At 52.8% G+C, this 24,762-nt stretch overlaps 1 protein-coding gene across 2 annotated transcripts in view; it reads right to left on the bottom strand.

Annotated features, from left to right (window-relative positions):
• The window catches only part of DSCAML1 (DS cell adhesion molecule like 1), a 370,395-nt gene that overhangs the window by 82,860 nt on the left and 262,773 nt on the right, over positions 1-24,762 (bottom strand). For both annotated transcript variants that reach the window (XM_044929701.2, XM_045162982.1), the window contains 5 exons: positions 16,472-16,618; positions 9,383-9,661; positions 5,437-5,712; positions 3,919-4,215; positions 1,950-2,222 (listed from right to left, as the gene is read on the bottom strand). In XM_044929701.2, the coding sequence (XP_044785636.2) occupies positions 1,950-2,222; positions 3,919-4,215; positions 5,437-5,712; positions 9,383-9,661; positions 16,472-16,618 (1,272 nt within the window). The remainder of the gene's footprint in view (positions 1-1,949; positions 2,223-3,918; positions 4,216-5,436; positions 5,713-9,382; positions 9,662-16,471; positions 16,619-24,762) is intronic.

Raw genomic sequence — 24,762 nt, 5'->3', positions numbered from 1 at the left:
TCAGAGCCAGGCTTCCCAGAAAGTCACCACAGCCCAGACTCAAGTCTCAGTTTCGGCTTGAGCAGCACACACTGTCTGGCACTGCGACAGGTGGTGGGTGCACGAGGGGGCATGTGACACAGCCCCGGTGCGCGGACAAGAGAGGCAGCGGAGCAGCGAAGCCCTGACTGCGCCCTTTGCTGTACCTTCCATTTCCCCAGCTGTCCTGACATTTCCCCCTGGGTGGCCCATCTTCACCGCACACTTGAAGGGGTCCAAACCAGAGGCAGCATCTGTCTCCCCAAACCAGTCCTTCCCCTAGACTCCTCTCTTCTTGTCCACAAGGCCCAGACTCCCCCGAGTCCCCCTCTTCCTGTCCACAAGGCCCAGACTCCCCCGAGTCCCCCTCTTCCTGTCCACAAGGCCCAGACTCCCCCGAGTCCCCCTCTTCCTGTCCACAAGGCCCAGATGCCCCCGAGACCCCCCTTCCTGTCCATGAGGCCCAGACACCCCCAAATCCCCACCTTCCTGTCCACGAGGCCCAGATGCCCCCGAGACCCCCCTTCCTGTCCACGAGGCCCAGATGACCCCGAGACCCCCTCTTCCTGTCTACAAGGCCTCTACTCTGTCTTGCTTCAGGAATCTGGGCCCCCTGGACCCTCCCCCCATGTTAGAGCCCTTTCCAAGCTTGGAGCCCCCAGCTTTCTCCTTCCTGTGGGTTCGAGGGCCCAGGCTGGCTTCCTCTCTGCGTTCATGTTTCCCATTTGGGGATATGCTGGAGCCTGCCCCGGCTCTTCAGAAAGGGACAGGAGCCCTTATCCATCACGGCCTCCACTGGCCCAATGACCTTGCACCCCAGCTGCCTGGCTTTCAGGGACCTCTCCTCAGACAGGAGGCAGGCCCCACCTCTCCACCCTGCCCCCTGGGAAACCAGGCCACCCAGCTCTCACCCACCATCCAATCTCCAGGCCTGTCAGTTTCAAAGAATGTGTTTGAGAGGGAGCTTCAAGCGCCACAGAGCCCCTCCCTGACCCCGGGGGACCTCTGTAGCTCAATCAGGCATTCATTTATTTGCTCGTTTATGCGCCTTCATTCCTTCAATCCACAAACATTTATTGAATGGCTACCATGTACCAGGCACAGTGTCAGGTGTCTGAACAGAACACAGACCTCGCCCAGGTGAGCATGGAGGGCCCGGGAGGGATGAGGGTTTTAGGTTCCAGGCCTCCAGCAGCATTAGCAGCTGAAAGTGTTAGTTGCTCAGTTGTGTCTGACTCCTAGTGACCTCATGGACTTCTAGCCCCCCAGGCTCCTCTGTCCATGGGATTTCCCAGGCAAGAATATTGGAGTGGGTTGCCATTTCCTTCTCCTGGGGATCTCTGACCCAGAGATTGAACTTGTGTCTCCTGCACTGCGGGCAGATTCTTTACCATATGAGTCACCAGTGAAGCCCTTAGCAGTTGAAAGGTCCTTGTCGATTATGGAAAAGCAGCCTCGCCTGTCTGAACCCCGGAAGGGAGTCAGGGCACCCAGTGCCTGTGCCTTCCACCCTCCCTCCTGCTGCTTCCATTCTGAGTCCTGCCCCTCGCGTGCCTGCTGGTCTCTGATGGGCCCTGCTGAGTTCTGGGTGGCTCCATGCTGACACAGGGGAACAATATAGCCGATCACCTCTGACCAGGTGACCCGACCCCTCTTGTGTGCCACTGACCCCTCATGCCCCTGGGCCAGCGCTGCCTTGACCTGCAGCCCACAGCCGGAACTGGACATAGAGGTACCCATGGCCTTCTTGTGCCCCCTGCCCCCGTGCAATCTCCCTGCCCCACTTTTTCCAAACTCCAGGCCAGAGCCTTCTCTTCTTGGCTTTCCACTCAGGACTGCCTGCTGCCAGCTGAGCGGCTGCGGAGAGGAGCCTGCAATCCTGAGTGACCAGGGGGTGCTCCGGTTCAGGGTGGCAGCGGGGGGAAGCCTACCTTTGACGGCCACGTGGACGCTCTGGCTGATGGAGAGCTGCGGCTGGATGAGGACACTGCACAGGTACTCTCCCTCGTCCATGCCCTTCTGCACATCCGTCAGCTTGAGGGTCCCGTTCTCGAACACCACCTGCCGGTGGTTGTCGGGCAGCAGGAGGGCGTCTTTATACCACTTGATGGAGTAGTAGGGGTAGCCGATGACCCTGCAGTTGACAAGGGTGTCCCGCCCAGCCACGGCTGTGATGTTCCTCATCGCCCGGATGCTGGGGGGGCCTGGGCAGGAGTCGGGAGGGAGGAGGAGAGGATGGGTGATGGTGCGGTTAGCCAGGGACAGCCAGGCGTCGCCCTGGGATGCTCTTCTCAGTCGTTTGGCCTCAGAAACTCTTAGGGGATGGAAATTCGGCAGGGGGAGAGGGAGACTTTTTTTTTTTTTTTTTTTTAACGAGGCAGAGGCTGGAACTGGGGGCACCCGGGGTCTCTCCAGGATTCACTGTTACTAGCTTCAAACAGTTGCAAACAGAGACGGTTCATTCATGCCCTGGGGAGAGAATCCATTCCCCTACTGGGATGGGCTAGATGAGCAAACCAAAGCCTCACCAGGAAGTGATGGGGATCTGGGAGGGTGAGTCCTCATTTAGGAGGAGATTAAGATCTGGGGGTTAAAATGGAAATGTCGAGATGCTGTTACTTTCATTCGATTTGCTCACAATGGTCTTAGACCAAAAAGGATTTCACGTATATTAACTACTTAAAGGACAATAGGAAGGTCTTCCTTGGATGCTCTTCTTTCAACAATAAATGTGTTCTGTGCACCCCTGGGAAGGGGCTACAAGGAGGGGCTCTGATTACCCTGGCGGAAGGGGGGAGGGTCGAGGGTCGTAGGCTGGGTCAGTGGGCAGATGGTTACATGGGAATTGCAAAGGAGGCTCAGAGGCTACCAAGCAGGGTTAGTGCTGGAGCAGGTATATAAAACTCTGGGCTTCCAGCTCCTCCCTCACCCAGCAGATGAGGGGCTGGGCCAAGCCATCTCCCATGACTGGGCAGCTCTGTCCCCTTCCAATTCAGAGAGGGCAGGAGGGTGGTCAAAGGGAGGCCACGTTTCTCATGTGGGGGTCAGAGACCTGGCACAGATGAATTCAGCATGACCTCGCCTCTCCCCTTCCCTGTTTCCATGGCAGCCACCAGCGCCCCTGGACCAGGGCCCTCCCACTCCCCTGAGCCTCTTCTGCTCTTGGGTCAGGGCTCACTGGTAGGGTCAGATGAGGACTAGTCTGACCCCATGTGGCTACAGAGTGCTTCAGAGGAGCCTCTGTTCTCACCACAGCAAGTTGGAGACCTGAGGCACGGGGAAGGTCACTATGAGGACTCCTTCCTCCACTCATGGAGGTGCCTGCCTTGGGGCATCCTCACCCAGCCTGAACCCCCTAGTCTTCATGGCTGGGGTCTTAGAGGGTAGCCAGGAGATGGTGGATTGAGAGAAGATGGTTCCCTGGCTCCTGGCTGCTCACAGCTCCTGGAGCATCTCAAGGGTGGCTCCATGGGGGCACGTGGGGATAAAGCTTTGGTGGACATCTCTACCAAAGGGCATGCCTGGACCACTGCCCCCTGCCCTGTGCCTGTCCTTGCAGGGCCTGGGTGGGATGCAGATGCCAGTGGAGTGCTTAATGTACCTGAAGCCAGAGAGATTGATGGGGAGGGACGGGGTAGGGGGCAGGATTGTGGGAGGGGTGAAGGGAGGAGGAGAATGGGAATGCAAAGAGGGTGAACTGTACCAGACACACATACACACACACACAAGAATGGATGATGGGATTTGCGGGGGGCAGGGAGAGGGGGACAGGAGAGAGACCTCTACTAAAATCAAAATGACGATTAATAATAAGTACTAATCACCACAAGAATAATGGTAACCACAGAGATGGCAAAGGAACTTAAAAGCCTATTCTGATATTTAAATGTAGACAGGCACCTCTTACGTTTATTCGCGCCTGATATTCAGCACTGCCCACCGAGTTCCGTGCCGTGCACCGGTACACGCCCCCGTCACGGATCTGCGGCCCCGTGACATTCATGTGGCTGATGGTGGTGCCATCGGACATGGTGTACTGGTTGGTGCGGTGGCTCCCGTCCCGCACGATGGGCTCGTCGTCCAGGGCCCAGGTGATGGTGGGGGGTGGGGCGCCCTTGGCCGCACACATCAGTGAGAACTGCTCCCCGGGGTTGACCACCTTCTCGCTGAAGGATGAGACGATGCGGGGAGTGCCATCTGCAGGGTGCAAGGAGCCCCCTTCAGGGTCACTGAGTCATGGAGAGACTGTCCCCACCAGGCCATGCCACCTCATCACGTGCTATCCATAAAACCCTGTTGGGCACCCTATTACTATTGCATATGAATGAAGACTCTTAGATTTGAATCTAGTCTCAGTCACTTTGTTAGTTCTGTGTCTTTGGGCAAGTTACTTAACATCTCTGAGTCTTGCCAGTTTCCCTCCGTGGACAATGGAGATCATGGGGGCAACCATTATATCCTCCTTGTACGGATGTGAGGAATAAATGAATTAATGCTTTAAAGATGCTTACACAGCACTTTGTAAGTGCTTCATAAATGTTAGATCCTCTCAACTTTTCCTTTTCCACCTCTCTCTTCTAACTTTATTAATAAAGACATAGAGGCTCAGAGGTTAACTATGTGTGGAACCAGGACTTGAAGGGACTGGACCTGAAGAATCTAATTCCAGCTCATTTCAGTGGGAGGGGTGGCGTCAAAAAGCTGAAAGTTTGAGGCTTAAGATGCGAGCTGCCCAGAGGCCATCGTGGTGGGGGGAGGTGTCTGTGACGGGGCTTAAATCTTAGTTAACGGAAGACTGGACCCCCAGGCCCCCACTTTCTCCGTGGATCATGGGTATGTAATCATTAACGCTGGCCATCCTTCCACGTAGGAATGCTATAAAGGATTTGTAGTGGTTTAGTTGCTAAATCGTGTCCGACTCTTTGCGACCCCATGGATTATAGCCTGACAGGCTACTCTGTTCATGGGATTCTCTAGGCAAGAACCCTGGGGTGGGTTGCCATTTCCTTCTTCAGGGGATCTTCCCAACCCAGGAATAGAACCTGTGTCTCCTGCATTGTCAGGTGGATTCTTTACCAGTAGCGTCACCTGGGAAACCCTCTAATAGTACAGTTCTAGTTAATTTTGTAGAGGCATTAGAGTTGTTGTTTAAGAGACCTGAGTTCAAACCCAGCTCCTTGGCAGAACTGTGTGACCTTGGGCAAGTGACCAAAGCCTCAGTTTCCTCAATTGCAAAATAGATATTATTTTTTAAAAAATACCTCCAAGCAGGGCCTGTGGGAGGATGAAATGAGGCAGTGTATCTCCTTGGTGTGTAGTGAGCGCTGGATGAATGCTTCCTGTCGGGAGGGCGGGGTACCTCCTGGCCTGGCTGTGGGAATCTGGCACCCACCCAGCTGCCTCCTGCCCCCCACTCACCTTCCAGCACAATGATGGCGAAGTCCTGGGCAGTCTGGGTCTTGCGTGTGGCGAAGCACTGGTAGGCCCCTGAGTGGCTCTTCTGGGCCGAGGTGATGAGCAGTGTCTCGTTGCTGAGCCCGCGGATGGAAATGGCCTCGCTGGGCAGCACCAGCTCGGTGTTGCGGTACCAGCGGATGGTGAACTCCGGGGAGCCCAGGAGGGCACAGGAGAGGATGACCGTGCTGCCGATGCCAGTCTTCAGGTTCTTTGGTGTCAGGGTCACGTGAAGGGGGTCTGGGCCGGACCAGGCAGGGGAAAGGTGAGGGGAAATGGGGAGGAAAAGAAAAGCAAAGGACTCACTGTGAGTGAAGTGTGGTTGTGGGTGGGTGGCAATCATAAAAGGCCCTGGGAGTCAGGAGACCCTGGTTTTGTCTCCAAGATGTCTTGTGTGTGTGTTGGGGTGGGGGGCATGGGTGGGAACCAGACTGAGTGAATTCCTCCCTTTAGGGCTCAGTTTACCCATTTGTGAAATGGCAGGGTCAGGCCAGAGGATGTCTTGGCACCTGTTGTTCTGATGGCTTGTGTTGTCCTGATGTGGGGTCCTTGCCTGGGCGGGGTTGGAAAGCGCCCCTTGGCTCATGAGGAGGACGGAAGCTTGGCTGGCTCATCGTTCTCACTGTCACCCACCCTAGAAACCAGGGAGGGACCCATGGCCTGCCACCTGTCTCCCGTGCTTATCCAGATAACCAATCACTACCTTCTGCTGGTCTGACTTCTTTTATATGCGTCAGTCAACTCCCTACTCTTCACCTCCACTGCCTCTGTCTGGCTTCAGGCCCAGAGCTCCAGGCCTGGACCCACGTGGAACTTTTTCTCCATTCCTCCTTTTTCCTCATGACCTTCCATTGGTCCACCTCACTGCAGCCAGCCACTGCCCTGCTCATAACTTGCATGGCACCCAACAACTCTCAGCTTGGCATCCAAGGCCATGGAGGCCCTTGAGACCTGGCCCCCTTCTCAGCTATGCAGTCTCTAGAGCAGCATCCTGCCTATGGTTCCTGCACACTCAGGGCACTCTTGGCCCCCTTTGCCTATTTCCCACTCATCCTTCACACCAAACTCAGGTGTCACCCCTTCCAAGAAGCCTTCCTGGATACCATTCACCTCCCAGACTGGGTTAAGGATTCCTCTTCTGAGGCTCCCTGTGTGTAACTAACAGAACACCAAGGCGGCGCGGAGCCTGGCGCCCGGGACGTCGCCGCCGCCGCTGCCGCGGGACGGCTTTGGCTTCTGCTCCCGGTCTGGCTCGGAGGGTGAGGGGAGCAGGGCGTCCCGGGGCGCTTTAAAAAAAAAAAAAAAAGAACACCAAGCTCACCATCTTCCAATCACCACTTTGTTTCTCTCTCTCCCTCTGGACTGTGAGCCACTTGAAAGCCGGGCAGCGTCTCTCATCTTTATATCACGACTGCTGTCTGAGACATGTTTATTGATTGACTGGCTGGCTGGTTACCAGCCCCAAGCCGGCCTCTCTCCCTTGATCTCCATGGGCTTGGGGATTTTAGGAGCCAGAGACCTGCAGGAGCCTTAGACCCCCAATAATGGAGCCTGCAGGAGAGGGGCGTACGGCAGGCCTGCCTGGGTGGGCACAGTCAAAGCAGGCAGGAGTCTGCTCACACTCTGCTTAGCCTGTTCACTCTCAGATCCTCTGCCCGCTACCCAGGGAACATCAGTGTGCCATGACGCAGGTGGCATTCCACTTGCCCCAGGTACCAGCCAGGGCTCCCAGGACCTGCCAGCCAGCAGCTCTCTCCTCATTGCCTCTGCACAGGGCCTCACGGAGGATGGGTGGGAGGTTGGGTGGCAGAATGAGGGGGATATGAAAACATGCTTTCCTCTCCATGAACCTGGCAAAGGGGGGCTATCAGAGGGGAAGGAAGACAGAGAAAAGCCATGTCACTTCCCCTTGAACCTGGTTATCCAGTCCAGCCCAGTGAGGGGGACGGTGGGGAGCTCTGCATCTCAGAGAGTCAGGAGTATCCATGCCCGCAGGGGCAGAGCATGTGCACACAGCTCTAGGCAGTTACTTAGTGTGTGTCCATGTGCTCTAGGATGAAAGTGTTTACCTGTGGGTGTACACAGACACCGTGTGTGTCTGCATGTGTGTACAGGGAAGTGGGCATGTGAACACACACATCTGCCTGGATGTGTGTGTGTAAGTACTTGCTTGCCTGTCTGTACTGAAGCTGGAGCTTGGAACACCAAATTAACTCAGAGTGAGGTGTGCTAATTTTCCAAGGATACGCAGCCCTCCTGACCTGTTCCCTGAGATAGTGCGCGTGTGTGTGAGTGTGAGTGTGTGTTTGTGTGTAGCAGAAGAGTTTGAAGGGGGGTGAAGGTAATACTGTGTACTTAGTCTCTCAGTTATGTCTGCCTCTTTGCTATCCCATGGACTGTAGCCCACCAGACTCTTCTGTCCATGGGGATTCTCCAGGCAAAAATACTGGAGTAGGTTGCCATGCCCTCCTCCAGGGGATCTTCCCAACCCAGGGATCAAACCCAGGTCTCCCTCATTGCAGGCCAAACAATTTTGGATGGAGCTTAGAAGAGGGTATGGACCCTGGTCCTCCTATCTGCCTACTCTGTGGTCCACATCTTGTTTGTACGAGAGGACCTTCCCCCGCCCCTAAGCTTCCAGCATTTTAACCTAAGCGTTTGTATCACAAACTGTTGCTCCCAGAGCATTTCTTGGGGGCTCTTTCTGCTCTTCCAGCTTCACAGTGAATTCACACGGGGAGGGTCTCCTCCCTGCAGTGCAGATAAACATGCCCCAACTGTCAAGAGCCCTGTGGTTATGGGGAGGAGACTGGGCCCATATCTGGGCTGAGGGTGACAGAATGTCACCCAGAAGGTCAGCCCAGAGGAGCTGGGCTCTGTGTGGTCCTCTGGTCCAGCTGAGGGTCTGGAGACCTGCAGCTCTGTGCTCATGAGACAGGGGGTGAGCTGGGCAGAGAGCCTCCTTGGTCAATCTCAACGGCAGAGGTGGGGGATGGGGACGGGACCACCTCTGGACAGCCTCTTTCCACTGCCCAGGTTGAATCCCCCAGGATGCCATCAGGTTCAGAGTTCATGGACTCAGGCTCTTGCTGCCCCACAAGACTGAGATCCCACAGGGTCTCCAAGTCTCAGCCCCTCTGCTGCCAACACCTTCCCTGAAGCCCCAAGAGCAGGGAACCCTAGAGAGAGATGAGGTGGGATGGGGGAAGAGAGCTCCGGGTCTCACCACTTCCCCTCCAGGGGTTCCCCACCCCCCACCCCGACCTCAGCCCCTCTGCCCTTCCAGGGGCTCAGCAGCAGCATGGGTCTGTGAAGCCTTCCTGCTCTCCACGTGTGCTCCCTGGACCCTGGGACTCTGGAATGGGAAGAGGAACAGTAAGGACGAGAGTTCATGCCCAACTGGCAGGTCCTGGAAAGGCTGCCCTGGGTGTTTACCCCCAGTGTCTCCCTAGAAGTTATCCCTAAATACTCTGTCGCCTCAGACGGGTTCATATGCCCCCTACTAGATTCACATCAGCATCGTTCCCTTTAGTATGGACACTGCCTCCTCCCAAGAAGCTGAGAAGCCCCATGAGCTTGTCACATCGTCGTCATTGTTCCCTATGACCCTCGTGACCTCTAGGAGGTAGAAGGGGCAGGGTTATTATCCTGTTTGACAGAAAAGGGCACAGAGGTGATGCTCATGGTTATCTGATGTCCCCCAGGTCAGTTACTATCTGATGACATCAGAACTAAAAGGCAGGTCTTCTGATTTCAAGCCCAGTGCTTTTCTCAGGGCACCAACCTGCCTTCCCCAACAAGGGGATCATCTCTGGGGCCAGACAGAAGCATTAGGCTGCCCTCGTGTCCCTCCCCACCAGAGGCAACACTCTCAAGCTTCTGGGGCTGGAAGAGGGGCTCCCCCACTCACCAATGACCGTGAGGGTGCCTGTGACCTCTGCCGAGCCGAAGGTGTTGGTGACCTCACAAATGTAGGTGCCGCTGTCCTCAGTCCGCAGGTCACTGATGGTCAGCCCCGTGATGCGCTTGGTCCAGCGGCTGTCGGCTGGGAGGGGTCGGCCATCCTTGAGCCAGCGGATGGCAGGGATGGGGTAACCGGAGGCGGTGCAGGGCAGCTCCATGGTGTGGCCGGCCCACACTTCCTGGGAATGGAAGCCGTCCAGGATGGTGGGGATCGACTCAGCAGGGTCTGGAAGGCAGAGAGCATGAGTGGTCCTGGCCAGTCCTGGGAAGGGTGGGGTGGGGGTAGGGGTGGGAAGGCAGGCACCCAGGACTTGCTGCCCACTGGTGCCTGGAGTGAGTGATACCCAGTGGGATGGCTCACTGGATCCCCTGGTGCTCCAGATGCTGGCCTAAACTCTCCTGCTCAGCCAGATGGAGGCCCTGGGAAGCATGGCTGGGAGCAGGGGCTGAGGGAGGTGAGGATGTGGTGGGCAGACTAAGTTAGAATGACAGACAAACAGAGGGAGAAAGCAAAACCACAAGAGGGAGGGAGAGATATTCATACAGACAGTCCCCATGGCATGAAAATCATGACCTCTTGGGACTATAATTCTGGTCCATTTTGGTCTGGGTCTGTCAAGGATGGGCACCTCGGTTCTGTCCTGCCTGCTCCCACCCGCAATCTGGGTGGGCTCAGAGGAGGCAGTGTTTTTCTCTCCAAGCCCAGAAGGATTCAGAAGTTAAGCCTTCTGTAAAATACACCTGCCATCCAGCAATGCTCCCCTCTTTTGCGTTCCCAAACCACAAGCAAGCAGTGACTGTGGACCCGCGGCCCGACGCTGCAGGCGACCAGGCCCTCGTCGGTGGGGTTCTGTGTGCGACATCCCTGCCATCTGAGCAGCATTCTGGCTGCTACCTCAGTCTAGGTCTCACCCTGAAAGGCCTGTCTTGAGCCAGCGGATGGCAGGGATGGGGTAACCGGAGGCGGTGCAGGGCAGTTCCATGGTGTGGCCGGCCCACACTTCAGGGGAATGGAAGCCTGTCTGGGTGTTCTGCCCACTGGGGACCTTCCCCTGATGTAAACCCCACAGGCTCCCTTTACCTACATATTACAATCCCCACTTCCTATCCTGAGTTAGGCCTCTGTGATCTGTGATCTCACCCCAACCAGGTCCCCTGGCCCGGCCCGCCCCCCGACCTCCTGATGTCACCACTTCCCCACACCAGGTATGTTGTCAGCACACTGCCTGCCACCTGGGTGCCCTGCCAGCCCGTCTGCCACCTGGGTGCCCTGCCAGCCCGCTCTGCTTGGCCAACTCCTACTGATCTTTCAGAAAGCAGCTTCAGTCTCACCCTTTCTGGACATCTCCCCCAGGCCACCCTCACTGGACGCCCATAGGGTTTTCTTTTTCTTTCATTTTATTTTCAAGCAAACTTTTCTTTTTAAAAGATTTAAAAAAAAAGGCACAATATGCACACATGGCAAAACTTCTGAAAGTAGACAAGATCATATAGTGAAAAGGGAATCCCCTCGCTCCGCCTCCAGTTGCCCCATTTCCCTCCCAGAGGCAACCACTGTTGCTGCCCCCCCACCACCCCCGCCACCCCGACGGCTCTTGCCAGCAGCCGCCTGCACCAGGCCATGTATCCGGTTTCCCTGGAAGCTCCTGAGGCAGTGCTGATCCCCTGTGGCATCCCCACGTGCCTGGCGCAGAGCAGGGCTGCCCGAGCCATAGACATCCAAGGGAGGGTGAATGGAGCCACGCAGGCAGGGGGTGGGCCAGCGGTCTGCCTTTTCCACACTGCGGAACTTCATAGGCTCGTGGAACAGTAGAGCCGACTTATGGACTTGGAAAGTGAAAGTGAAGTTGCTCAGTTGTGTCTGACTCTTTGTGACCCCATGGACTGTAGCCCGCCAGGCTCTGCTGTCCATGGGATTCTCCAGGCAAGAATACTGATGTGGATCGCCATTTCCTTCTCCAGGGGATTTTCCCAACCCAGGGATCGAACCTGGGTCTCCCGCATTGCAGGAGGATTCTTTACCCTCTGAGCCACTAGGGGGAGGTCCTTAGGGACTTGGAGGGCACACACAGATGGGGACCCTGAGACCAGAGAGGTGCAGTGACCTGCCCAGGATCCCACTGCAGAGCCAGGATCTAAAACCAGGTCTCCCCATGCTTGTTCAGTAAATGCGGTCTGAGACGGAAGAATCTAACACTGGATCCGGCTCCAGGGTGAGTGGTGCGAGTGCTGACACCCTGCTGGCCCCTCCTTGACGAACTGGGAAATGTCCTCTGTTCTCGGCTCACCCTGTGACTGCCCCCCACCCGCCCCCTTGGAGAGGGGCTGCGCTTGGAAGGCTCCTCCCTGCAGAAAGACGTTCTAGAAGACTCTCTGCTCTTTTCCCACCCTCCAGGGCTTCTCACAAGCAGCCGGGGAGTGGGAATCAGGCGACCCTGATGCCAGTGGCTGGGGTCACTGCTGAGCTGGGTGACCTTGGGTGGGTGGGTAGGGGTATCTTATGACCTCCCAAAGTCTGAGTTTCCTGCACGCAGAGGTGACACTGCCCTCTCCAGATCGCCCCAGGCTGTGGTGGGCAACAAAGCACGACATATGTCAAAGAGCCAGGCTGACGCCGAACCGCCACGCAGATGTGCCGGGCGATTACTATTCTGTGCCCACCCGCCCGCCCCACCAGCTTCTGCAGCCTCTTCCCCTACAACCCCGTGGGAACGGTTGGGATAAACAAACCCGGTGCCAGGGAAGAATTACTCAACGTGACACTTAATTGATGCAAAATACACAAATTCCGTGGCACACCGCAGAATTTACAAGCCGAGGGGCCGATGGGGGGGTGGAGGAAGGGGCGGGGGTGGTGGGGGGCGGTGGGAGGGAATTAATCACCGAGTCTCAGGCGTGAAATTAAATTCTGAAGGAAAGAAACCTCTTTCATTACTCGGGAACAGAAGTAAAATGCTGTGGCGTGTACGGGCGACAGCCTGAGGGGATCGGGTGCTGCCAGGGCTGGTGCAGGGCTGGGGGAGACAGATGGCCCGGCCCTGAGAAATCTCTGGGGCCGAGGCGGGGCTGCTGTGAGGGGGTCAGGGTGCCCTGGAGTTGGGGGGATGCTGCTGGGACCTCCCCCAGCTGGTTGAACAATGCCGCCCTGGAACATGGCTTCTGCACCCGGCTTGGCACCCCGTGAGCTGGGGAACCTGGGTGTAGCCTCTCAGCCTCTCTGGTCGCTCTTTATGAATGGAGGTCCCCTCCTTTATGAATGCAGATGAAGGTGCCTACTCCACAGAGAAGAGGCTCAGGAAGTACTGGGCAATAAAGTCTAAAAAGCACCTCAATGTGTCGAATGGTTATTAGGCCTTTTTTGAGGGGGCTCAGACTTTCCTTGCATCTGCCTCTGCTCAGGTGAAAGCTGATCCCTACCCTCGACTCAGGGAATGGATCTGAGATTTGAGGTCAGGGGGCTGCGGCCTGAGCACCCCCCTGGCACGAATTCCCCTCTGCACTGCCTTGCCTGGGTATCAGTTGCATTTCTGCCAAGACAAGCAGCGCATAGATTTCCTTGTCACGTCGTATCACATCAGGGCCCGCGTCAGTCCTGGGGCCCATTCCCCGGGGCGCCCCTGCACTCCCAGCGGCTTCCTCTGGGTCTCTGTCTCCCTGCCGCTGTCGTCTTGTCCACCCTCACCTCTCTGGTAGGTTTCTGTTTTCCTCTGTCCCCTGTCTTGCTCTCTCTGTGCCCACGTCTCTCCTCTTTTGTCATCGGGGTGCCTCCCTGTCTTTGCTTCTCTGTTTATCTGGGCTTTATCTCCGAGTCTCTGAGTGGCATCTCCCATTCTCCACGCCCCCCAGCCCCAGCTGGCAGGCATTTGCCACAGCCCCCCAGAGGGAGAAGGGTTGGCATATCCTCCAGTCCGCCCCCCCCCATTTTGGGCTGCACCATGCGGCATGTGGGATCTTCATTCCCCTACCAGGGATGGAACCTGCACCCCCTGCACTGGAAGTGCAGCGTCTTCCCCACTGGACCACCAGGGAAGGCCCTCCTCTAGTTTAAAGGGTGTCTTTTTGGAGGGACAAGAGCAGAAGTAAGATCAGTAGGATGAAGGGGCTAAATATTCATGCAAGGGCAAGCAGCAGCCCAGCAGGATGGGGGACTCGGTGCCGGGTGAGAGGCATGCAAATGAGATGCAAAACACCATACCCACAAGTCCCTGTAATTCGGAAGGGAGCCACCGGCACGTTTGGGAACTGGGCTGCAGATGGCAAGGTCTAGCCACAAAGGTGGGGCCACACTGTGCAGTCCCATCTCCTCCCCATGTGACAGCGCAGTTTCACTTGGCATTGGCTAGTTTTAACCACAAATATTGACTTAGCACCTACTATGTGCCAGGCACAGGTCCAAGCTTTGGAGACACAAGGGAGAAAAAGAGAGCCCGATCCTTGCTCTCCTGGCTTCTGGTCTTGCCCCCAAAATGCACCAGGCAAATAAGAGGGGGCCCTTGATACAGTCACCTGCTCCTCAGGGTGCTGCTGCTGCTGCTAAGTTGCTTCAGTCGTGTCCGACTCTGTGTGACCCCATAGACGGCAGCCCACCAGGCTCCCCCGCCCCTGGGATTCTCCAGGCAAGAACACTGGAGTGGGTTGCCATTTCCTTCTCCAATGCGTGAAAGTGAAAAGTGAAAGTGAAGTCGCTCAGTCGTGTCCGACTCTTAGCCATCCCATGGACTGCAGCCCACCAGGCTCCTCCGTCCATGGGATTTTCCAGGCAAGAGTACTGGAGTTGGGTGCCATTGCCTTCTCCGGCTGGTCAGGGTAATCCTCCCCAAATCACAGGAGAGAGATAGACGTAATCCAAGAAGTTACCTCACAGACAGAGAGAACAAACATATGGACACCAAGAGGGGAAGGAGAGTGGGATGGACTGGGAGATTGGGATCGGCATATATACACCACTATGTATGAAACAGATAGCTAATGAGAACCGACTGTGTAGCACAGGAAACTACTCAGTGCTTGGTGGTGACCTAAATGGGAAAGAAATCCAAAAAAAAGCAGAGATATGTGTATACATACAGCTGATTCACTTTGCTGTGAAGTAGAAACGAACACAACGTTGGAAAGCAGCTATATAAGCTATGTGTTAGTTGCTCAGTCGTGTCTAACTCTCTGCAACCCCATTGACTGTAGACTGCTGGGCTGCTCTGTCCATGGGATTCTCCAGGCAAGAATACTGGAGTGGGTTGCCATTTTCTCCTGCAGGGGATCTTCCACACCCAGGGATTGAACTCAGGTCTCCTGCATAGCAGGCATATTCTGAGCCACCAGGGAAGCCCAAAGCAACTATACTCAAAAAAAAAAAAAAAAAAGGAATTTGAGAAGTCACCTAATCTAGCTTGTTTTTACAGAGACCCAAAGGGGTTGAGCAATTTGGTGGTACTAGTCTCCAAACCAGGTGTTCTGACAATCAGTTCATCTTCCTTCCAGAAGCTACTCTGACCCCACTTCCATAAGAGCAGGGATCTTCAAATTGTAGGTCACACACGGTTAGGAAGTGATGGAATCCATGTGGTAAGTGGTGACCAGCATTTAGATAAACCGAGACAGGATAGAGTAGAATAGGAAATACCAGAGTGCGTCACAGTGCGTCTGGTAGGAAACACCAGCATGCATGGCATCGGCGATGATATCTGAGGATCGCTGTCAAGAGTCTGACAAGCGCTACTCCAGGAGGCCTCCCCTGAAGAGGCCAAGTGGCCTTCTTTCCTCTGTAACCGGGGCATCTGCATGGTGTTCGATTAGCCCCTTCCATGGGGGTCTGTGGCTGGAGGATGTGAATTCTGGCTGTGCCTCCCACTGGTTAAACAGTTGGGATAAGTGGCTTGGCTTCCCTAAGGTCTGATTTTCTTACCTATAGAAATACGGAGCGCAGTGCACACCTCACCCGGCTATGATAGTGCCTAAGAGACCGTACATAAATGAAATTTCTGGCACATGGAGATTCAGGAAATAGCAGCTTCCATCCTTCTGTAAGAAGCTATAATCATTCCAGAAAAAAGATCCTTTACTTAATTTAGAGATTTTTTTTTACCTGTGTTTGCCTACTTTCAAATGTTGTGAGGTAGGCTATAATAAAAGATACGAGCACGTGTGCTCAGTCGCTTCAGTCGTATCCGACTCCGCGACGCTATGGACTGTAGCCTGCCAGGCTCCTCTGTCTATGGGATTCTCCAGGCAAGAATACTGGAGTGAGTTGCCATGCCCTTCTCCAGTGGATATTCTTCACCCAGAGATCAAACCTGTGTCTCCTGAAGCCACTGCATTGCAGACTGATTTTTAACCTCTGAGCCATTGGGGAAGACCCTAACGAAAGATAGATAGATAGATAGATAGATAGATATATTCAAAATAAATAAACTAATACAATCTTAAAAAAAATAGAGACACAAGGAAATACAAAGTCTCCCTAATCCAATCCAATCCAATCATTACTGCATTGGAGAAGTAGATTATATCTATGAGCTTCCAGGCGGTAAAGGCAAAAAAGGAAAGAGGGGATGGGCTCCATATCTCCCATTATTTGATAAATGGTACAGTGGTAAAGAATCTGCCTGCCAATTCAGGAGACGTGGGTTTGATCCCTGGGTCAGAAAGATCCCCTGGAGAAGGAAATGGCTACCCACTTCAGTATTCTTGCCTGGAAAATCCCATGGACAGAGGAGACTGGAGGCTACGGTCCATGGGGTTACAAAGAAATGGACATGACTGAGTGACTAAACAAAATCAACCAACAGTTCTTCAGGGGCATTCAGCTTTCTCAGGTAGACTCCTGAAAAGAACTGAACTGCAGAGTTCTTTATATGAGACACATCCCAGATCAAACCAGACAAGGTCTGCTCGGTGCTTTCTGTGCCTGTGGTCCTGAGTCTGCTCCTCCTGAATGCCCTGATTACACGGCAGACTCCCTGCTCCATGGTGTCAGCACGCCCACCCGGTCTCGGGGGCAGGCCGGTGCCCGCCCTTCCTCTCCAGCCCTCTGGCCTACCTGTCACAGAGAGGCGGGCCCCGTTGCTCTGCCGGGTCTCCCCGCTATACTTGTGCTTGGTGATGCAGCGGTAGGTGGAGAGGGCGTCCTCCTTCTGCACGTCAGAGATGTACAGCCCGCCGTGGGAAGTGATAAGAAACCTGTTCTCTGGAGACATAATCAGGACACAGTTGATTACTTCTCTGGCAGGACCTGCCCCCAGAAGCAACTCGGGCCTGGAGCTGGACTTCTGCTCAGCCAGGTTGCCCTGTTGCCCGGGGGATGGGAGATGATGGGGAAAGGGGGCTGAAGCTGTGAGGAGAGCATCTCTCACAGATGAGCATTTTCCATGTGTAAAAAAAGGGAAATCACGATAATTATTCCTTTAAGTGTAGATGCTTCAGCTTTTCACAGGAAGATGCTGGGCTTTGGAGTCAAGATCTGGGTTCCAATCTGACTCTTCCACTTATTAGCTGTGTGCCTGTGGGAAAGTTAATTAACCTCTCTGAGTCTTATCTGCACAATAGAGTGCAAACAATTCTTCATGGAGTGGATATAATGATGACAAAAACAATAAAGTGTCTGGCACTCAGCAAGTGCTCACTTATGGAGCAACAGTCCTCCTCTTTCCCATCTCTTGGCGAGAGTTTGCAAAGCTTTAACAATCATTGCTTGTTTGTTCTTACAACTGTTTGAGGTGTCATCCCCATTTTAAAATCACACAGGAAGTGGATCAGAACTCAGGCCTTTCGCCAGTTCCTAGCTCTCCCTCTGCACTGAGCCAAACAAGCCTAAATCCCTTTCCTTCAATGTCAGTTATTTATTCACTCAAGAAACAATTACTGAGACTAAGTTATACTAAGAGCAGGGGTGTGGAGATGCAGATCTATGATGCTAATTCATCATGCAGTTCTTTTTTTTTTTAATTAATTATTTATTTATTTTGCTTATTTGGCTGTGCCAGGTCTTAGCTGTGGCATGCAGGATCCTTAGTTGTGGCATGGGGGATCCAGTTTCCTAACCAAGGATCGAACCCAGGCCCCTCACATTGGGAACACAGAGTCTTAGCCAGTGGACCACCAGGGAAGTCCCCATCATGCAAGGCAAAGGCGCTTGCACTGTGTTTTACTTTCCCTGCACTCTCTGTAGTCTCACTGCTGTGACTTGGCTGGGAGCGTAAAGGACAGAGTAGTTTCATCCATCTGGCTGATTATAAGACTCTACTCCGAGGCAGAGTGGATTTCCTCATCCAAGATCCTAAGGCAAACCCTGAACTTGAGCTAGTCAGGGCTGTTTGTTTTATTTATTTATTTTTTTTAGGGCTGATTTTAAAACAGGGAGAATATGGACTCAAGGTTGGGGAAAGGCTTGTATTGGCTTTGGGACTCTCTAAGCTTATGGTCTCCCACCCAAGATCCAGCCAGATTGAGATAGAGAAGCTAACCTAGGGACCCTCAGCCTTGCTCTCTGAGGGCATAGCTGCTTCCCCAGGCAGACACAGAAGAGCCCAGGCTGCCATTTCCACCAGAGGGGGCATCAGAATCAAGACAGTGATGATGACTTACAAGAAAGCTGCTGGAGAGAGGGTAATGCTGACCTCAGACAAAGGACTTGCTAACACCAGACTGCCAGGCTTTCACAAGGAAACATTTTGGGGAGCCCCATCCGCTTCAAATCCTGTTATTTGAGGTCTGCTTCCTCCCACCTGGGGGCTGAGTGAACCCTCTCAGTCAAGAGCTCCGACACTCTCTGGTTAGGAGTATTCTGTGGTGTCTCATCCTGCCAAGCAAAAGCCCAAGATCTCAGCACCATGGACAGGGACCTCCTGAAAGGATATTTTCCAACAATGAAACCTGTAGATCTGCAGGGTTGAAAAGCTGAATGCATTTGACTGCATCTTTGACAAAGCTTCTCTGGCTTTCATGTGAATACCTCCAGGGCTGGGGAACTCACTACCTCATTCAGTGACCCATTGCAAAGTTGACGGTGCTGAATTTGAGAAAGATTTTCCTTGGTCACAACTGGTCTCCATGGATCCTGGTTTCTACTCCTTGGAGCCCTACAGAGCAGCCTGAACTCATGTGACTGACACACTCCCTCACACACTGGAAGGCAGCAATCAGGCTGTTTGACTTTTCATGAGTCTTAAGGATTATATATTTTTAATTGTTATATAGTAGGGTTTCAAACAGCTTCTTCAATCTAGTTGGTCTCTGGCTTCTTAATAAACTTTGGTTTATCTACAGATTTCTTAATTTTTCCTCCCTCTTTCCCACTTCCCCCACCCCTCTTCTCTTCTCCTCTCCCTCCCATATATCTTTGTACATGACTAGGCCTCCTGGAGAAGGAAATGGCAGCCCACTCCAATATGCTTGCTGGGAAATACCATGAACAGAAGAGCCTGGCAAGCTACAGTCCAAGGGGTCACAAAGAGTCAGACATGATTTAGAGACTGAACAGCAGACCTGCTAGGTGCCAGGCATTTTGCTGAGGGTGGGGATCTAACCAACAGCTTATCTGAGAAGGGCAGAACAGAGCAGGGCTACCAACTACCCACCTAAGCTGCATTAACTTTTCAGGGGGAATTGAGTAGGGATGAGGGGAAAGATCAATTTTACTACTGCTTCACACTCTGATTTAAAGGTCCTTGTCATGTGTCCACAAGCTATACCTAGGCTACCTTCCTTCTCTCCACTCTTGGACACCCTTGGCTAAGTGGGTCTGGGTCCGGGACTTCATGCAGATCCCCACCGAGTAGCATCTTGTTGGATCTCCTTAGAGGAACACTTGGCCAGCTGGCAGGCTGCCTGGAGCTTGTGGACCCCCGCCCTGCCCCCTCCAACACGAAGACCACGCCCTATAGACCCCCACTCAGCGCTGTGGGTAAAAGAAGAAAAGGAGGCAGGAAGGAGCCGGCTCTGCTGCCGGCAGTCAGAGGACCCACAGGAAGCACAGAGGAAGCCAGGCTCCCCACCCAGACTCTGCACCTGCCGCTTTGTCTCCATGTTGTGACATCCCAAAGTCAAACGTGGAAGCGCTCTTGTAATTTATTATGTAACTGCGGCTGGAATGCAGGACGACTGGAGGGTGTTGCTGCCAATCAGAAGTACAAGGGTTGGAGGTGGTGGGATGAGGAAAAACAGGAAACGCCCGAAAATCAGCCCTAGCGGCCCACAGGTGCTCCAGCCTGGACAGCCAGGACCCTGTTATCCTCAGATCAACACCAGCAACGGTGCACTTGGGCCTGAGGAATTTTAAGTTGGGGAGGGGTGCTGTGGTGATGGTGGTGGGGATCTGGGGTTTCTATAGCAACAAGCAGCTGCTGCATCTGATGTTTCACATCCTTCATTGTCCTCATTTTCCCCCTCCCTTCCCCCCTTCTTGTGCATATTTAATTGCAGTAACATTTCCAGATACAGTGTATCGCTCCTCCTGAAACAAAGGCAGGCTGCAGTCAGGGGGATGCATGGTGAGCAAGAGGGGAAGGAGAAATCAGGGGTATTATGTTAATCCCCACTGGGGGGACGTGTGCAACATCAGTTCTGCATGTTTGATGAGAATCAAATGATGGGCCCCGCTGGGGAAGGATGGAGAAGGGGGCCTGCAGAGTGAGAGGCATTCGGTGTGGAGGGGGAGGAGGCACAGTCCGCTGGTGGGGGGTTCAGAGGGACCGGGACTCCAAACATGGCTAGCCTCCGAGGCTGGCTCCAGGGGGCTGCCCTGGCAGTCTGGCAGCTCATCCTCTGCAGCCCAGTGGGACCACCTGTCCTTGGATTGGGGAGAGGAACCAGTATCATCCCAATGTCTTGGTTTCTCCTCCTTGGGGTAGGCTGCGTCCCGCTGGAGGAAGGATGGAGTGGTAGGCAGGACCACCACATCTGGCCTCCACCCTGAGACCACTTGGACATGTGTGTCTGGGAGCATTTTTGGTTGTTACCAAAACTTAGGGGTGTACTAATGACATTTAGTGGTCAAGTCAGAGTGACGACAACTGTTCTACTCTAAATGCCAAGGGTGTGCCCATGAGGGTCGTTTTCCCTTAGGCTCTAGGACGAGGACATGGAACTGTGCTGCAGTGTGGACTCTGCTCTTGGTGCTGCCTGTCTGTTACATCTCAAAGTCTGCAGTATCGTCTGTGAACACACCCAAGACCGGGGGAGTGCTGTGCGTGGTTAATGAATCCTTTTCTTTTTATTATTACTTGAATACTCTACTATCCTTTCTCCTGGTGATCTGGTTTATGGAGCACCCATTACATGTTAGGCCAAGGACTTTATGAACATTATCTCATTTAATCCCCACACTCCTTTGAAATGGATATTATTGTTGTTACTAACCAAAGCACAGAGAGGTTAAATAAACCACCCACAGTCACACAGCAAATAAGGTGTAGCGCCTAGACCATTAGTCTACTTTCTACATTCCTCTAAAGCTCTGTGCTATGCTGACTCTCCCAGAATAACAGCACCTCTTATAGAGACATACATTCAGCCAGCCTCTGCTTGATTGCTTCTATCGGCGGGGTCTTCACTTCCTCACAAAGGCACACTCATCCATTCGATTCAGTTTGGCTCCATTTATCAAGTCTCCATGGAGCATCCCTGTGTGCTCAACTGGGTTCCACGGGGAAGTCCTGAATTTGGCCTCTGCCCTCTGGGATTCCACAGTTAGAAGAATGTTCTTCTACCAGGGAAGCTTGAGCCTTTAGTAATGGGGGCTGGTAAAGGGTGCGGAGGGGGCTCAATGGAAGCCATTAGTGAGAAGAGGAAGATAAAGAGGGGCCAAGACACCCAGCATTGGGGACAAGCCCAGGACTGAGACTTAGGAGACTGAATTGGCACCCTAGCTCTGCCACTAATGAGGAGGCATATCTTGGGTGGAATAGTGTCCCCCACAAAAGTGTCCATACACAGCTTGTGAATGCAAATAGAATCAAGTTGAAATGAGACCATAATGGAATAAGGGTGATCACAAATCCAGTATGACTGATGTCCTTATAAGAAGAGGGAAATTTGGACACAGGCAGGGACACATAGGGAGAAGACCTGTGAAGATGAAGGTGGAGACTGCAGTGATGTAACTATGAGCAGAGAAAACCAAGGACCGGACTTCCCTGGTGGTCCAGTGGTTAAGCTTCCATGCTTCCAATGCATGGGTTTGATATCTGGTTGGGGAACTAAGATCCCATGTGTTGGGTGGCATGGTCAAAAAAAAAAAAAAAAAAGCCAAGGACTGCCAGTGACCCCAGAAACCAGCAAAAAGGCAAGAAAAGATTCCTCACCCCCTGCCCCCTACCTCTGTGAGCCTGCAGAGGGAGCAGGGCCCTGCCCACACCTTGATCTTGGACTTTTGGCCTCCAGAATCGTGACACAGTGAATCTCTGTGGCTTTAAGCCACCCATTTGTGGTCATTTGTTAAGGCAGCCCTGGGAAATGGATGCAGGGTGACCCAAGGGAAGTCCAGTCCTCTCTCAGGCCCTCAGCTTCCCCACCCGTACAAAGAGGGAAGAGGTGGAGGAGATAAGTGTTTTTAACTATGTTTGTACATTAGAATCATCTAAGGAGCTTTTAAAATTAAACTCAGAATCTCTAGGGGTGTGGCCTGGAAATTAGTATTTTTAAAAAGCTTTTTGGGTGATGTAATGTGAAGCCAGGGCAGAGAACCACTGGATTAACTAAACTGTAAGGCCCTTCACTCTGACAGTGGATGTCTCTATAATCATACCAGACTTCTCTGAGTCCCATTTCTGCTTCAGGAAAATGCAGATAATAAATAATAGGACTTAGGTCACACAGTTGTTGGAAGTATTGGAAGAATTGGATGAAAGATGAGTTACTGCATGGGACCGCCTCCAGCGCTTGGGTGGTACTCGTTAAACGTCAGCACAAGTGGCTCCATCTCAAGAGCTGGAGGGCTGGCTGCTGTTGGGGGGCTCTCTGCCCCCTCCCATGGCCAGGTTTATTGCAGTCTCCCCCTTCCTCCCAGGAACCGGGAACTAAAGGAGGCCCTCCTTGGCCATTCAGAGGCCCTGGACACAAGTGATAACTGAGCTGACAGCAACTTTTCTGTCTTTTTCCAAGAGGTCAGAGAGCTGGGCCTTGGAGACTCCCTGGAGCTGTAGTAATCACAGAGAGGTGATGGTCAGAAACCTCAGGGCTCCTGGCGGCCCTTGAAGGCTGGGGGAGAAAAATCTGCCCTCTGCAATGGGGGCCCCTCTCTCTCCCTGCTCTCGGGAGGCCTGAGTTGGTGGGGAGAGGGTCCTGGGCAGAGGAGCGGGGGTGGTGAGGCTTTGCTGGAAGGTGTGAACTGGACAGATCCCACCCAGCCTCTAGAGCAAAGGAGGGGAATTAAGGATGGAGCAGGACAGCAGCTTCTTTACTGGCCTCCCTGCTTCTGCTTCCACTCCATCTGTTCCCAGCAGGCAGCCAGAGTGATGCTTTAAAGCCTCAGTCAGATTCACGCAGCTCCTTTGCTTAAAGCCCTCCAATAGTTTCCCATTTCATTCAGTGCGAAAGCAGTGTTGGTTGTAAAATAGACCCTTGATAAATATCCCCAGAATGAAATGAATAAATATATGAATGAATAAATGAAAGAAACTTCCCCAAATTCTACCATTGTTTAATCGTCATGTGCGACTCAGAAAAACCAGCTCCCAGCTCTAAATTTGCCTCCTCCAGGAAGCCTTCCCAGACTAGCCCACTCCCATTTCTGAGTGTTTCTATGTCTGGCAAACTTCTTGCCACTGCTAATCATTTCCTCTACTCTACTCAATTAGACCTTCAAAAATAACTATTTGTGAACATTCAAAAGTCAAGATTTAATGGTATGGTAATTCCTTAAAAAAATTAAAAATAGAATTACTATATGATCCAGCAATTCCACTTCTGGGAATATATCCAAAAGAATTGAAAGCAGGGTGTTGAAAAGATACCTGTTTACCCCTGTTCATAGCAGCATTACTCACAATAGCCAAGAGAAGGAAGCAACACAAGCGTCCATTGATGGGTGAATGGATAAAGAAAATGTGGTCTATACATAACAATGGAATAGTACTCAGCCTTTAAAAGGAAGGAAATTCTGTCACATTGCTGTAACACGGACGAACCTTGAGGACATGATGCTAAGTGAAATAAACCAGACACAAAGGGACTAATACAGTATGACCCTACTTATAAGAGGTACCTAGAATAGTGAGATTCCTAGACACAAAGAGAATGGTGGTTGCCAAGAGCTAGACAGAGGGTGGAATGAGGAGTTGTTTAATGTGTTTGTTGTTGTTGTTCAGCCACCAAGTCGTGTCCAGCTCTTTGGAACCCCATGGATTGCAGCAAGCCAGGCCTCCCTGTCCCTCACCAACTCCTGGAGTTTGCCCAAGTCCATGTCCATTGAATCAGTGTTACCATCCAACCATTCTCATCAGTGATGTTAAACATTAGTGAACTTTAAGCTGAAACGCTACTGAACTGAACACTTAAAATGGTTAAGATGGAAAATTTTACATTATATGTATTTTACCACAATTAACATGTTAAAAGTCAAGATTATGAAGAACTGGAATGAGTGTGTTTGTGAGGTAGTGAGTGTCTTGTCACCAGAGGTAATTCAGTAAAGGCTGAAGAAGCACTGAGATACTGCAAAGAAGATTTAAGTATGAAGTGAGGGAAATAAACGGATACTCTTTAAGTTTCCTTCCTCCTAGCAATTTAAAAATTCTTAGCTTAAAGAAAGCTGAGTAGCGAGACCTCTTGAACATCATCTGTTACAGTGGTTTTTCAAGTCAAATCAGTGTGCATGTGCTCATTTCTACCCCCAGGCCTTTTGGGGTAGAAATGGCATGCTCTTTCCTTGACTCACACCCCGTCCCATTCAGTCTCAGATGAAATGCCAGCTCCTTGGAGAGGCCTTGCTTGACCCCTTTATCAAAATTCTTGTCTTCAGAGCACATGGTGTTGAGAGAAGGAGTTATTTTAGCATCCCAACCCCAGAATGTGCCTGGCTCACTAGATGCTCAGTTAGCATGTGCTGACAGAATGAATCCTGCAGGAGAGCAGGCACTCCCAATGGGCTGAGACTGCTTCACCTCAGGCCTGGGTCCTGCGCCGAGGTCCCTCCCACCCTGGGGTCTCTTCCCCCTCTAACCCCTGCTGCCACACTGCAATGATTTGGGCCACTGCTCCCCCATGAGGCCACTGATCCTTGTCTCAGTCCCCTAGCTCCAAGCTGAGACACTAAAACCAGACTGAGCTTAAAAAAAAAAAAAAAGGAGATAAACAGTGACCAGAGCTGGGCAATCTGGAGTGTACACCTTGGCT

The sequence above is a fragment of the Bubalus bubalis genome, chromosome 16, assembly GCF_019923935.1.
Source record: "Bubalus bubalis isolate 160015118507 breed Murrah chromosome 16, NDDB_SH_1, whole genome shotgun sequence".
Classification (NCBI taxonomy): Eukaryota; Metazoa; Chordata; class Mammalia; order Artiodactyla; family Bovidae; genus Bubalus; species Bubalus bubalis.
This window is presented reverse-complemented; position numbering and strand designations above follow the sequence as displayed.